This window comes from Macaca mulatta, chromosome 3 (assembly GCF_049350105.2).
Source record: "Macaca mulatta isolate MMU2019108-1 chromosome 3, T2T-MMU8v2.0, whole genome shotgun sequence".
Classification (NCBI taxonomy): domain Eukaryota; kingdom Metazoa; phylum Chordata; class Mammalia; order Primates; family Cercopithecidae; genus Macaca; species Macaca mulatta.
This window is the reverse complement of record NC_133408.1, coordinates 116814525-116830928: the sequence shown is the minus strand read 5'-3', so window position 1 is coordinate 116830928 and position 16404 is coordinate 116814525. Positions and strand designations below refer to the sequence as shown.

The window sequence follows — 16404 nt, the reverse complement described above, 5'->3', positions numbered from 1 at the left end:
TGTTGCATATTCAATAATTTCCTTATGTTTGTCTTCAGTTTACTAATAACTCTTTAGCTCAATCTGTCCAAACTACCCATTTATTTCTTTCCAATTAATGTGTTTTTCAGTTCTAAAACTACTATTTTAAAAAGTTGGTCTTTTTTATTCTGACTCATTATTTTTAATCTTGTAAAGTTTTTCCTTTAAATCTTTAATAAGTTTTTAGCATTTTATGGTCTCTATCTGCTTTTTTGTTTGTTTTGAGACAGGGTCTTCCTCTGTCACCCAGGCTGGAGTGCAGTGGCACAATCTTGGCTAACTGCAATCTCCACATCCTGGGCTCAAGAGATCCACTTACCTCAGCCTCCCATGTAGATGGGACTACAGGTGCATGCCATCACACCTGGCAGTTTTTGTATTTTTTGGTAGAGACAAAGTTTCATCATGTTGCACAGTCTGGTCTCGAACTTCCAGACTGAAGCTATCCACCTGCCTCAGCCTCACAAAGTGGTGAGATTACAGGCGTGAGTCACCATACCTGGCCTCTATCTGCTATTTCTAATATAGTATTTCCAATCTTGGGAGTCTAATCTTACTCTTTGTTAGGCATTTTAAATCTCATTTATGATGGATTATTTTTCCTTGCATAATTCATAATTTTGGATGGTGCAGTTTACAGGGTAAATCCTGTGCCTTGGGTTAAGGTATTCTCATCTAGAGAGTTTTTGCATTTGTTTATTTCAGGTATTCTAGTAGTACCAGTGGAATGATACAATTTCTTTGCAGTTTTTGGACTCATGGAAGTAAGCATAAATTTGAAACTAAAACCAATATGAATACAGGCCCATAACTAGAATTATTAGTGAGTCTTATTTTTCTCCTAAGTGAAGCCTGAGGCTGACCTATGTAATTGTCATCTCCCTCTACAGGAAAGTTGAGTTTCTCTACTTACGTGATTATCCTTTGAGATTAATGAAGTAATGCAGTATTTTTGCCTGTATTCTCTTTCTCTGGTTAAAGTTTCTGTGTCATGCTCCTTATTGTCTTCACTCCTCCTAGGTTCCCAAAATGTGTAACCCTTTTCCTGTACCATCCCCACCCAAGGGCAACCACAGAAAGCATCAGCAGCTCAGCCTTGCTGGTTTGTTCTGGGGAATCATTTGGTCAATACCTCAGTTCTGCCCTTAAGATCATTTAAAACAACATTGGAAAAAATATATATGCACATTACTTAATTATTAATAATTGATTATATTACTGTATAATACACAATTATAGAAATATGTTAGTAGTTATTAAACCAAAATATGTATTTTTACTTCATAATTACTCTTAAATTTTTAACATGCATAATTAGCTAATAAAATAGAAAAGTGTTTAATGTTTCTACCTTTTTCCCCAAACAATATATTCCACGTGCATGAATCTTGACAAGGTGTTATATAAAGGCTGTTTTTTCGTGTAAACTAGTTTGTCACATAGCTTGAATAGGAACAGAAGAGTAATTTATAAATAGGTATCTTCAGGCAAATAAAGTTAAGTAATGTGCCTAAGAATACATGCCAAGCAGAAATGAAAACCAGGTTTCCTGATTTCTATCTGGGGTTCTATTGAAAATAGCCTTAAGATGAAAAGTTAAAGTGGCTTTTAAACTATATACCATAATTAGAAAAGATAAAAGAAATAAAAAGTGTTCTCTTAAATTAATGTCCAAACTGAAAACAAGGTGTGTGAATCTTGACTCATGTCATTTGATCTAAGGACTAGATAATGTGTCCTCTATTCAAATTCAGAGGTGTAAACAGTTCTATATTCAGAGATAAAAGGCAGTGTGAGTGTGAATATAGCCTCTTTGTGAAACAGAATTTAAGGAAGTGGGGGTGGATATCAGAAATATTCAAGAGAAAATTTTCAGAGAAATTAAAAGAGATTGTACCATTTTATAAAGGGGACAATAAATATATCAAACAGCAAATGTTTACTAAAAACCTACCAAGTTAAAGGTATAAAGCACAGTATTCATGTTTATTTGACTTCTGAGCTGCCTCTTGATATGTTTCTCTGATTGCCTTTTTGGTTGAATACTTCCTGAAGTCTCATCAGTAAGCTATTTCTCCAATAAAAGCTCTTACGTTACCTCTGGGTAGACCACTAACTACCTTAATCTAATTCCCAGCATGAGTTTTTATTACCTTTTACCCCAGTAGCTGAACCTCTTGACATCTTACTTCCCATTTTGTAGTCTACTGTTCACAGAGTAGTTTCATACGGTAAAAGCTGTTCTCTCCCACAACATATCCAGAGGACTGGCTAATGAGGAGGCTCTGATTCCTTTGGGGATTCCTATATTTTAATTATTATATACAGTAAGTCCTCACTTAACATCACCAATAGGTTCTTGGAAACCTTAACTACTCATCGCTAAAAGGGAACTCATTTCTCCATAGGCTAATTGATACAAACAAGAGAGTTAAGTTTCCACGGCATATTTCTGGTCACAAAAACATCACTAAACTTCTAAATAAAGACCAAAACACTTTTAATATTAAACATTGAAATAAATCTAAGCTATACATACACTTAAGAAAGATTAAAAACAAGTAAGATCATTTATTACGTAATTATTCCAGTCCAGGGTTGTGGGTGGCCAGAGCTTACTCCATCAGTTTAGGGAGCAAGGTGGGAACCGTGGCTGGACAACACACCATCCCATCTCAGGGTGCGCTCACGCACACACCCACACTCACTCAGACAGGGACTCCATAAACATGCCAGTTCACTTGATGTGAACATCTCTGAGGCATGTAAGCAAATCAAAAGACCCAGAGAAAGCCCATGCAGACATGGGAGGAACACATAGACTCCATAGAGACAGTAGCCTCAGCTGGGAATAGATTTTTTTTTCTCGTCAATGTTATGACAAAATGTTCATCGACAAAATAGCATTATTTGAGGACCTGCTGTATTATTTTCCAGTGCTTTTTACATCCCACTGTATTTACAGTGCACCGTGTTTCCAACCTGTAGCCATCATGGGTTCTAGTTCTTTTTCATTTACCACATTAAAATGAGCAGAAAGTGGTATGCTTAGAAATACAATAAATTATGGAGTGTTTATACCTATATTATTCTCAAAAAGTATTCCTAGCCAAACTTTATATGCCTGTTTGTATAATTATAGTATCATAGTGAAAGTTTTAGAAGTCAGTAAATTTAAAAATCTTGTTTTCCCGTAATTTACATCTGTATAAGGGCATTATAGAAAGTCAAAAAACATGAAATCATTTTTCTTCATGGGACAGGTTTGATATATTTTTAGCAAAATAGAAAGTAAAAATAAACCATTCCCTTTCCTAAATGACTTAAGGATTGCATCTGAGAATCTATGGAGACTCCCTTAGGTATCAGCGACCCATGGTTCCCTGATACACACTTCGGGTGGAACTATCATGTAAAATATTCTCACCTACCTTTTGTTTCAAAAGGGAGGAATAGGAAAGACACAGCACAAGACTTCAGCACACTCTGATATTTACTTTCTAAAATAACAGGGAAATAGCACCATAAGCATAGCCTTTCTTTTCTTTTCTCTTTTTCCAAAAAGCTTTTGCTAAAGTGGGTTTGTGTGTGGAAATTGTAGACAAAATACAATGATAAATAATTTACTTTCCATTTAGCAATGGTGTGACTATTTTATTTTCTTATTTCTTTGTTGAGCATGAGGAAATGTGAGTTCTTTACTTATCTTTCCATCTATCCATTCACAGTTCAATCATCCATCCCTCTGCCTATCTTCCCATTGATTCTCTAATCCTTTCTGCTGCTATATCTCATTCTATGTCATCATACAGGCTTATTATCCAGGCTGTCTTTCCTAATAACCCTCAATCCCACAGACAATATCTAGATTTTAGTGTGGATTTTTAATGTGTTTTCTACAGAGTAATGCTCTTAAGTTTCCTATAAGTCACTGTAAGCTTAATGGTGACTTATAGCCAATACTTTCAGTTTCTCTCATTTAAAAACATGTTCAATCTGTACTAAATGGAAGAATTTCTTGAGTTACTGTAGGCAAAATCTACTTTCATTTTACTTTGAACTCTAAAAAGAATCAATTTACTTCCACGCATCCAACGATCAGCAACATGTTCATCAGCTCTCTAGGGCTCATGCAGAAAACCTCCCCACAGGCAAGATCTCTTCCTGTCATGTTCTGATAAGGGTAGATTTCACACCAGCATAAGCTGGATATTCTTCACAGTCTACTGGAAATCTGATCAGCTGGCTGAACAAAAACTGTCAAGGGTTTTACTACTGACATTCTCAGTAGGGAACTTGTGGAGCCTTTCTTCTACGGAAATGATATAGTAGAAATTCTGCTCACCTGAATATTGTGGGGGGATTGTTGTCAGGATTGGGAGGGTTACCTACAGCTAAGAGCAGTACAATAATAAACTATAGACATTGTCTAATATCAGTTAGATGTATTTTTTCCTATTGTTTACAGGTGCTATCTCCAATTTAGGATATGTTCTGATGATATAATTCCACTGACACAAACAGCATACCAAATTGTGAATATTATACTAAAGACCTTGTGAGTACTTTAATATGATACATTTTATTATTTTGGAAATTAAATATATTAACTCCAAGGATAAGAATTTTTCTGTCCCTTATGGTGTGGGTCACTTAGTAGTAGGGAATATACCAATGAGTAAAGTCATTAATGCTTTCTGCCTTTGTGCTAAGGTAGTCATTACCATTCCCCTGTGTAACACAATGCACCAAGTTAATAAAGGAAGTTTACATAAATTTCATATCACTTGCTTTCAGTATTTTTTGTACTAAGAAATTTTATTTTTGAGTTAAAGTATTTTATTTTGTGTTAGGGTCTTTTTCACATCTTGGTTATATGTGAAAACAAGTCATCTAGAGAACACAGGGTGTGAATCTGCAAAAAGAACAGTTTAGATTGTTCCTTAAGTAAAACTGAGTTGTTCGTAGTACAGGTTGTTCATGGTTACACAGTCTTGGATTCTTGAAATGACTGTCTTCTTATTAGCTGGGGGAGTTGTTTTGAGGGATTTCTCTCTTTCATAAGATAAGCTTTCATTCTTTCATATGAACATGACTGAACATAGAGTGTGAATAATCTTCAAGCCCACAGTCTAATTGTTCTCCATTCACACATATTTATAGACTTCGCATGTCACCCCTGGGATACCGATATACTGAATATGTTTCCTATTGGGAAATGTTAAGTGCTCCCAGAGAGAAACTAACAGAGTCTAAATTTGGTGGAATAAATTCTACATTTTTAGGGAGAATCAACTGTTTGTGCAAAGACTTTAAGAAGTTCATTAGTATTCTTGGCATATGATATGAAAGGACACACATTCCTAAATTATTCATGTTACATATTTACATGATAAATATTAATTTTAGGTGAATTAATTACTTCCATATCTATTGACCTTTGCTTTGGCATTTGCTTTAGTCTAACAACTACATCTAAATAATGATATTCTTTCAGTTTTCCTTCTTTATCTGTGACTGTTTTGGTGTCTGCAGTGGTTTAGCAGTGGTCGGGGGCGGGGGGGAGCTCTAAAAGAAAATGCTTTAAAAAAATACCCAGTTGCAATTCAGAATTCCAAGGATCTTTGGAAAGTAATAACCTACAGGACATAATTGACATTCCAAAACTAAAATCCGATCTACCTCTAGCAATGAAATTATACTACCCTGGAAAGACTGCTATCATAAATCTACTTAAGAGTGTTAAAATGCAGCCATTAAAGTGGCCAAGAAAATATTAATGTACTAACATTACATGTTTTATGCTACTTCCTTATAACCTCAAGATACATTAGTAGTAAAATGTATCCCTCGGCTAGACTCCTAAATGAGTTGACATGCTGTGTAAAGTTAGTGGATACAGAACAATTAAATTTTGAAAGTTGCAGCTGCAAAACTTCAGTTTTTATCTTCTATGAATTACTGGTCATTGGTGTCAGTCCTTTTTGGGAGGGGCAGAGAAGCCATCTCTTCTTTGGTTTTTAAAACATTCATTTCTCTTGGTTCTTTATCATATTTTCTGATCATTTTTGCTCATATTCCTTCCCAAAATATTCTCCTTTTTTGGTATTTCATTTAGTGATATCAAAGAGGGCCTTTATCCTTGTTCTTTTTCTACCAAGGTATTTTCTAGGAAATCCAATCCTGTCCTCTCGTCTCCTCTCCTCCCCGCCCCTCTCCACAACCCGCCAAATACAACACGCTCATCTTTATTGGTGAGATTTGTCCTTTGTTTTTGTTTTTCTTTAGCGTTGTGCTTTAATACACACTGTTCCCTTGCCTGAAGGGAACTCCCTCTTGCACTCTTGCCATGCTTCCCTGTAAGTAGTGTCTCTGTCATCACTCAGCTCAAGTGCTACTCCCTCCATAAAGGGCTCTGTTTCTACTACTCCCTTACGCTCATTCTGAATCTTGGTTGTATGGCATACATGTGGCATTTTAATTACTTGTTTGTCTACATGCTCTCCTGATGACTTTGAGGACTTTCATGACATGCAATCTGTATTGGTGTTTCTATCCTCACTCTCTTAAACAAATTGTATATGTTGATATACATTCAATGTGCCAGTGAAAGAAGTCCTGCTATTCCTCAGACAGGAGGATAAAGACTGCTGACAGTACTGCTTAAAAATGTTCATATTTGTATGTGAACTTAAGATCTACTCATTCAATATACATTTGATCCAATAATTATGATAATTTTAGAATCATATTAATTAATATCTAAAATAAATAGTTTTAGCTTGGGCCATATTGGATTCACTTATTCTTTTGTACCCTTAATACATCTGGTCCTGAAACAGATATAATAAAAAAAAAAAGATATATCTGTCAAACAATTGAAGAGTTTTAAAAAGTGCCTTTGGGTTAAAGATTTCTTTTACTGTAGTTTCTATTCTGTACTTATTTAAATCGAAATTGACAATTTTATTCAGTATCATAATTAACTTATTTTTAACCACATTTTTTCCAAATAAGATTTTTTTTTTGACAAGCAGGTTTTACTTCTTATATAATTTTGGAATTTAGAATATATATTTGCATGATCTGTGTATATTTACAAATAAATTTTTATTCTAGTTTTAAATTATTGTTTCTAAAGTTTGATGCAGAGGTTGAGTCAAGAAGGCCTTTGTCAAAATTTTAAAGAAACTTGTCAGTAAACCAGAACTGATCAAAGATGGAGTTGTACTAAATATTTTCACAACCATAATGTGGATTACCTGTTTACCATAGTGAATACCAACCACAATGTGAACAGAAATGCAGTTCTCATGCTCCGGATGGCTGTGTATATATCCCTTCAGAGCCATCACATGCTCAGTCAGTCTTTATAAGTGAATTCTTGAGAAGAAAGCAAAGGTTACCTTCTTTGTTCTTGTGGGTATTTAACTGTGAGAGGAGGTTTTCATTGGCCTGCACGCAGTACACCTCTCGGGTCTGGATGCCCCCGCCACAGAGGGCCGTCTGGTTGCCGCGTCTCTTGTCCTGCTGACTGAGCAAAGGGTCCACACGGCACTCAGTCCACTCTGTAGTTCTCCAGCCATACCTAAATAAAGAAAACACCACCAGCAGCAACCATAATTACTGAATGACATGTTTCTCTACTCCTGTCATACTTTCTTTTAATGAAAATTAGTCTCAAAAGCATTTTCCTAGCGAATCCATCATAGATTACATGTATGGTGCATATTTGGTTTCAATTCCTTCTTTATGCTCTGCAGTGCTCCATTTAATGAGGGGTTAAATTTAGGGTGATCCTGTTTTAATTGCAATTACTGGAAGTTACTTATAAATATTTTATGAAAACGGAGCATACTGCTGAAAACATGAAATTTTATGTTCAATTAAGCTGAACCCAGGCTTGCCCTTTCTTGTTGCCTATAAACAAAGGAGGATTGAATATGAAAATGGGAAACGTTCTGAGTGATGATGAACCAAAACATTTGCTTTGCCTTTTATAAAATAAATGAAAACTGCACAGTGTAGCAAAATTATAATTGTGTATTAGGGTTAAAAATTATAAGAGAATAAATCAGAGTTTTCTCTTTATTGTCAAGAGTAAGAATTTTTTTTTTTTTTTTTTTTTTGTGGCACTGAGCATTCCTAATGAGTACTGATGCATGATGCAAAGAGCTGGCACTTCTCATCAGTGGAGCACAGGAAAGAAGATCTTTGATGCTCAATTAAAGCTCCAATCAAGATTATGATGTGAGAGAAATGTCAGGGGATTGTCAGTCCAACATGTGATTGAAGGAGATAGCTAGGGAAACCTTTCCCGATGCCACCGAAGATAGGAAGTGATGGCATTTCTCTATCTCAAGGAAAATGGATATTGTAAAAGCACAAAGAAAATGACTCATGTAGCACTTTGTGTCACTTTAACCAAGATGCTTCCTTAGTAATCAGATGAACAGCCAACATAGGTGCAAATGGATGTGCTAATACTCATCTGAATCAGGCAGAAGGTTAAACTGCCCTCAGATGTCTAATCTAGATTCTTCACTCTGTCAATGGTAAGGTTTTGTGACAGTAAAGATGAACTTCATGCCTGTTTTTAAATTTTACAAGTGGGTATTTGTTGCTTAACGAATTGTGGGACTGGGTCATGAAGAAATAACACCTGACATTAATTTATAAAGGAAGTGCAGCACCCAGGTCAATTCTAGAAACACAGATAATTGATGCCTGGTTTGGGGATTGAAGGGGAAGGAAGCAAAACCAAATAGACCATTTGTTAAGGGAGTTGCAATAAGCATTTTAAATAAATTGAAGTTCTGATTTAGGTCCCGCCAAAAAGTCCAATGAGAGGAATAGTCTTTCAATAATGTAAATTGGTTACACATTCTGTGAAAAATGTTACCCCAAAAAAAGGGCATGGAGAAAGATCCTGAAGGATATATATTTATTTTATTAATTGTGTTTGAATATCTGAGAAGAAAAAGAATAAAGCACCTAGCTTGCAACAAAAATAGAAGAAACTCATAGGAGAGAAAACACAGGAAATCCTGGCAACTTCCTTGAGCCTATTATGTGGAAAGGAACCAGAACAATCAGTGGGATAGGCAGAGACATTGGGGAGGAAATTCTCTGTGGAGGTTTCTGTCACTTTTTACACTAGAGCACAACGGATGAGTCCAAAGTGCTGCAGAATTATATATCTGGTATAAAACATTACTTTTGTTGTTGTTATAGGAATAGTAGTAGTAGTAATTTGCCTCCCCACTGGTTCATAAAGATCTAGCTATATGCATGTTCTTTAAATGTTTGGAATAATCCAGAGATGCTCTCAATGAAGTTCACACATCTCTATTGAAAAACTAACATAAGTTGCTTTATAAATATCCTATATACAGATTAAGCTGAAATATTGCTATTACCAAAATAATTCACAATAATAACTTGGAAATTATATTTTAATACTGTCATACTGCCAAATGTTTCAGAATGTGTCTTATTTAATCTGAATTCAACGAATATTTATTGAACACTTATTTTGTACCAGGTACTGTGATATATGCTAGTAATTAAACAAAAAGCAAACAAGCAAAAAACCCAACCCCTTTCCTAATATTAGTAAGCACAGTCTTTGTCCTCATGGAACTTAAAGTCTCATTATTTTGATGTAGCATTTTGCTCTATTGAACAGGATTTGTTATACAAAGTACTGAATTTTAATAGCTAATGATAATCTATATTTAGAAAGTTTATTTTGCCTTGTGAAATGGAGGTTGACAAACTGTGGCCCAAGATCAAATCAACCTGCCACTTTTTTTTATATATCTAAATAAAATTTTAATGGAACACAGCCACACTCAGTTGTTTACATATTACCTCTAGCTCCAATAGCAGTGTTGAGTCATTGCAATAGAGACATGTGTGACCAGCAAAGCTTAATGTTTTAATTATCTACCCCTTTACAGAAAAATTTTGGCAACTCCTGTTATAGAAAATACATAAACATAGAATGGGTGCTAAAAATTTCATGGAGATTTAGTTTGTCAGAGACACTTTTACTCTGTAAAATCTTTTTTTTTTTTTAAGGATACTGTTTGTAAAGATATATTTTTGTGTGTGTAAAAATTACTGTTGCTCAGAATACTGTTCAGTCAAAATCAAAGAGCTGAGCAAATGTCGTTTGGGCAGACACTATACCCTTCTTTATTTACTCACATGGCACAGGGGGCAACTCCATCTCCTTGAGACAAACAGGGTTCTTTTTCCTCCAGTTCTGGACACTCCTTTTCACTGCCAATGGGAAACTGCCTGATGGTTCGTGTTCTTACACGTGTGCCTGCAGGGGACACCATGTCGTGGCATGTTTTTGAGCAGGGGCTCCACTCTGACCACTCAGAAACCTGGCACTCTTTGGTGATCACACAGGACTGGAAGGTCATTGGAAGCTTCTCTTGCTGGCAAAAGCTGTAAAAGAGCATTGATATTCTCATTACAGACTCACAGGCAGTTATGAACTTTGTCTTCTACACTCAAGAGTGAATCAACTTGGGCATTTTTATTTCTACTTGGAGGTGTGATTCCAATTTCATTGAAAATACATCAACCTTTACGATGTGGAAAAGCAGTTAGACTCAAAGCTAACATTTGCATATTCTTCTGTTTTCTAAGAGTTGTTAAACCATTCATGGGAAATAGAAAATAAAGTTAATTAAGTAAAATTAGCTAAAGCTAAGTTTACCATACTGTTCATTTTATTCATTTCAGACTTGTTTTAATTTAGAAAATGAGAAACCAAGAACTGTTAACATATGCTAATTTCCATTCTGTTTAGGGAATCAAGTAAATATGCCTGGATAACTGTGATGATTAATACTGAGTGTCAACTTGATTGGATTGAAGGATGCAAAGTATTGATCCTGGACATGTCTGTGAGGGTGTTGCCAAAGGAGAGTAACATTTGAGTCACTGGCTGGGAAAGGCAGACCCACCCTTAATCTGAGTGGGCACCATTGAATCAGCTGCTTGTGTGGCTAGAATATAAAGCAATCAGATAAACGTGAAAAGACTACACTGGCCTAACCTCTCAGCCTACACCTTTCTCCAGTGTTGGATGCTTCCTGCCCTCAAACATCAGACTCCAAATTCTTCAGTTTTGGAACTGAGATTGTCTCTCTTTGCTCCTCAGCTTGTAGACGGCCTATTGTGGGACCTTGTGATCATGTGAGATAATACTTTATAAACTACACTTTATATGTATCTATCTTGTTAGTTCTGTCTGTCTAGTGAACCCTGACTAATATAGATTTTGGTACCAGGAGTGGTTCTGGAGGGACAGAATATTAAGGATGGAGTTCTTTCATTGGTTTTGGGGTTTCTGGAGTTGGCTGCATAATATTAAATCCCAAAATGCTAAGGACTCTACTTCTAATAGTATGGAGAACACTCATAATCCTTGGCATGAACTGTTTAGGGAGTTATGTAAAATAAATGCATTTGATGCTCCTGATTCATCACTCATGAGAGGCAAGGAGTTTAGTGACTCTATACATAATACCTTTGACCATAAATGGAGAACCAAGAAACATAATGAAGTTAGTTCGTTGCTCCTAAGTTCAGTGGAAAAGTGATGAAAGAAAATGATGAACTCAGGAATTCTAACTCCTAGCTTCAGAAGCAGATACTGAGCTTCAAATCTACTAAGATTGTTTTGAGAGACTTATCTTCTGTTGAAAAAGAGCTGAAATTGTGGCAATACAGACACAAACTCTTATCATGCGAATGGGTCACCTGCAAGGAAAGGTGTATGCAAAGCCTCACCAGGTGTCTACTGTTAAAGTGAGGGCATTGATTGGGAAAGAATAGGACCCTGCAACTTGGAATGGGGACCTGTGGGAAGACTCTGATGAAACTGGGGACACAGAGTTTGTAAACTCTGATGAAACTTTTTTTTTTCCAGAAGAAACAACTTCTCTATTCCCAGTATTGGCAACATCCCCTCTCCAACCCATGCTGCCATCAGCCTTGCCACCTTTGTCTGAGAAAATAAACCCTGCACTGCCTGAGGCAATGGTGATGGCCTCCCCTGAGGCAGTTGCCAGGCAAGATCATGTTGATTCTCCTCAGGAGCCACTCCCAACACCCCTGTTTGCTTCTCCACCTATAACTAAAGTCCTGGCAGGCCCCTAGAGGTAAGGTTGAGTATGACCCATGAGGAGGTATGCTATACTTGAGAAGAACTGCTTGAATTCTCTAATTAATATAAACAGAAATCTGGAGAACAGGCATGGGAGTAGATATTAAGAGTGTGGGATAATGGTGGAAGGAAGATAGAGTTGGGTCAGGCTGAATTTATTGATTTGGGCCCACTAATTAGGGACTCTGCATTTAATGTTGTAGTTTGGGGAGTTATAAAAGGTCTAATGGTTTATTTGCTTGGCTAGCTAAAATATGGATACAAGATGCCCACTGTGAGCGAGCTGGAAATGCCTGATCTCCCTTGGTTTACTGTAGAGGAAGGGATCCAAAGGCTTAGGGAGATTAGGATGGTGGAGTGGATTAGTCACTTTAGACCTACTCATTCCAGCTGGGAGGTCTAGAAGATATACCCTTGACCAATGCCTTGCAAAACAGATTTGTGAGGGTAGCACCTGCATCTTTGAAAAGCCCTGTAATTGCTCTTCTCTGTATGTCAGATCTAACAGTGAAAACCACAGTCACTCAACTACAAAACTTAAATACAATGGGAATAATTGGATCCTGAGGTGGTATGGGCCAAGTGGTGGCACTCAACCATCAAAGGCAAGGTGGGCATAGCTATTGTAATGGACAGCAGAGGCAAAGCAGCAATCAGAATAGTCTGACTCATGTAGACCTCTGGCATTGGTTAATTAATCATAGTGTTCCTAGAAGTGAAACTGATAGGAAGCCTACTGTATTCCTACTTAATTTATATAAGCAGAAAACTTCTAGGTCAAATGGACAAAATACATTTGAATCATAAAAACAGAATCATGGCCCCTCAATCAATTTCCAGATTTGAGCCAGTTTACAGACTCAGAACTTCTTGAATAAAAGGGAGGCCGGGTCACCTTGGGGAAGAATACCACTATATTATGTACAATTTATGCTGTTAATCTTTCTTCCATCCTTCCCTAAGAAAACATCTGGCCTTTTATCTGGGTAACTGTGCATTGAGAAAAGGGAAATGATCAGACATTTTGGGACTACTAGACACTGGCTCTGAGCTGACATTGATTCCAGGGGACCCAAAATGTCATTGTGGTCCACCAGTTATTGAGGTCAGGTAATTAACAGAGTTTTAGCTCATGTCTGACTTACAGTGGGTCCAGTGGTTCCTGTTCATTTCCCCAGTGCCAGAATGCATAATTGGCATAGACATATTTAGCAGTGGGCAGAATCCCCACATTGGCTCCCTGACTGGTAGGGTGAAGGATATTATGGTGGGAAAGGCCAAATGGAAGTCCTTAGAGCTGCCTCTACCTAGAAAAATAGTAAATCAAAAACAGTATCGCATCGCTGGAGGGATTGAGGAGATTAGTGCCACCATCAAGGACTTGAAAGACACAAGGGTGGTGATTCCCACCACATCCCCTTTTGACTCTCCTATTTGGCCTGTGCAGAAGACAGACAGATCTTGGAGAATGACAGTGGATTATTGTAAGGTTAATCAAGTGGCAACTCCAACTGCAGCTGTTATACCAGATGTGGCTTCATTGCTTGATCAAATTAACACATCCCCTGGTACCTGGTATGCAGCCATTGACTTGACTTGGCAAATGCCTTTTTCTCCATTCCTGTCCATAAGACCCATCAGAAGCAATTTGCCTTCATCTGGCAGGGCTAGCAGTATACCTTTACTGTCCTACCTCAGGGGTATATCAACTCTCCAGCTTTGTGTCATAATCTTACTCAGAGGGACCTTGATTGCTTTTCACTTCCACAGAGTATCACACTGGTCCATTACATTGATGACATTATGCTGATTAGATCCAGTGAGACCTAGATTTAGAAGTAGCAAACACACTGGACTTATTGGTGAGACATTTGCATGCTAGAGGATGGGAAATAAATCCGACTAAAATTCAGGGACCTTCTACCTCAGTAAAATTTCTACGGATCCAGTGGTGTGGGCCTGTCAAGATATTCCTTCTAAGGTGAAGGATAAGTTGCTGCATTTGACTCCTCCTACAACCAAGAAAGAGGCACAATGACTAATGGGCTTATTTGGATTTTGGAGGTAACACATTCCTCAATTGGTGTGTTAGTCTGGCCCATATACTGAATGACCTGAAAGACTGACAGTTTTGAGTGGGGTCCAGAACAGGAGAAGGCTCTGCAACGGGCCCAGGCTGCTGTGCAAGCTGCTCTGCCACTTGGGCCATATGACCCCCCATATCGAATGGTGCTTGAGGTGTCAGTTGCATTTAGGCATGCTGTTTGGAGCCTTTGGTAGGCCCCCATAGGTTAATCACATTAGAGGCCTCTAGGATTTTGGAGCAAGCCCCTGCCATCTTCTACAGATAATTACTCTCCTTTTGAGAGACAGCTCTTGGCCTGTTACTGGACTTTGGTGGAAATTGAACATTTCATTGTAGGTCATCAAGTCGCCATGTGACCTGAACTGCCTATCATGAACTGGGTGCTTTCTGACCCATCTAGCCATAAAATGGATCATACACAGCAGCATGCCATCATCAAATGGAAGTGATATATATGTGATCAGGCTAGAGCAGGTCCTGAAGGCACAAGTAAGCTACATGAGGAAGTAGCACAAATGCCCATGGTCTCCACTCCTGCCATCCTGCCTTCTCTCCCCCAGCCTGTACCTATGACCTCATGGGGAGTTCTCTGTGATCAGTTGACAGAGGAAGAGAAGACTAGGGCCTGGTTCACAGATGGTTCTGTATGATATGCAGGCACTACCTGAAAGTGGACAGCTGCAGCACTACAGCCCCTTTCTAGGACATCCCTGAAGGACAGCAGTGAAAGGAAATCTTACCAGTGAGCAGAATTTTGAGCAGTGCACCTGGTGGTGTGCTTTGCATGGGAGGAGAAATGGCCTGATGTGTGATTATATACTGATTCATTGGCTGTAGCCAATGGTTTGGCTGGATGGTCAGGGACTTGGAAGAAGCATGATTGGAAAATTGGTGACAAAGAAATTTGGGGAAGAGATATATAGATGAAACTCTCTGAGTGGTCAACAGCTGTGAAGATATTTGTATTCCATGTGAGTGCTCACCAATGAGTGACCTCAGCAGAGGAGGATTTTAGTAATCAAGTGATTAGCATGACACATTCTGTGGACACCACTCAGCTTCTTTCCCCAGCTACCCCTGTCATCACCCAATGGGCGCATGAACAAAGTGGCCATAGTGGCAGGGATGGAAGTTATGCATGGGCTCAGCAACATGGACTTCCACTCACCAAGGCTGACCTGGCTATGGCCACTGCTGAGTGCCCAATTTGCCAGCAGCAGACACCAACACTGAGCCCTTGATATGGCACCATTCCTCAGGGTGATCAGCCAGCTACCTGGTGGCAGGTTGATTACATTGGACCTCTTCCATCATGGAAAGGGCAGAGGTTTGTACTCACTGGAATAGACACTTACTCCTGATATGGGTTTGCCCATCCTGCATGCAATGCTTCTGCCAAGACTACCATCAATGGACTCACGGAATGTCTTATTCACCATCATGGTATTCCACACAGCATTGCCTCTGACCAAGGCACTCACTTCACAGCTAAAGAAGTGTGACGGTGGGCTCATGCTCATGGAATTCACTGGCCTTACCATGTTCCCCATCATCCTGAAGCAGCTGGATTGATAAAGTGGAGGAATGGCCTTTTGAAGTCACAATTACAATGTAAACTAGGTGACAATAGTTTGCAGGGCTGGGGCAAAGTTCTCCAGAAGGCCATGTATGCTCTGAATCAGCATCCAGTATATACTGTTTCTCCCATAGCCAGAATATATGGGTCCAGGAATCAAGGGATGGATGTGGAAGTGGCTCCACTAACCATCATCCCTAGTGATCCACTGGCAAAATTTTTGCTTCCTGTTCCCACAACATTACGCTCTGTTGGCCTAGAGGTCTCAGTTCCAGAGAGAGAAATGCTGCCAACAGGAGACACATCAATGATTCCATTAAACTGGAAGTTTAGTGGAAGTTAAGGTTGCTACCTGGAACTTTGGGCTCCTTCTACCTTTAACTCAACAGGCTAAGAAGGGAGTTACAGTGTTGGCTGGGGTGATTGACCCAGACTAACAAGATGAAATCAGTTTACTACTACATAACAGAGGTAAGGAAAAGTATGCATGGAATACAGGTGATCCATTAGGGTGTCTCTTAATATTGCCAT

At 38.3% G+C, this 16404-nt stretch overlaps 1 protein-coding gene across 1 annotated transcript in view; it reads right to left on the bottom strand.

The window, feature by feature from the left end:
- The window catches only part of THSD7A (thrombospondin type 1 domain containing 7A), a 496180-nt gene that overhangs the window by 233451 nt on the left and 246325 nt on the right, over positions 1-16404 (bottom strand). The window contains exons 3-4 of the mRNA XM_015134011.3: positions 10234-10482; positions 7428-7609 (exon numbers count right to left, since the gene is read on the bottom strand). Coding sequence (XP_014989497.3) covers positions 7428-7609; positions 10234-10482 — 431 coding nt within the window. The remainder of the gene's footprint in view (positions 1-7427; positions 7610-10233; positions 10483-16404) is intronic.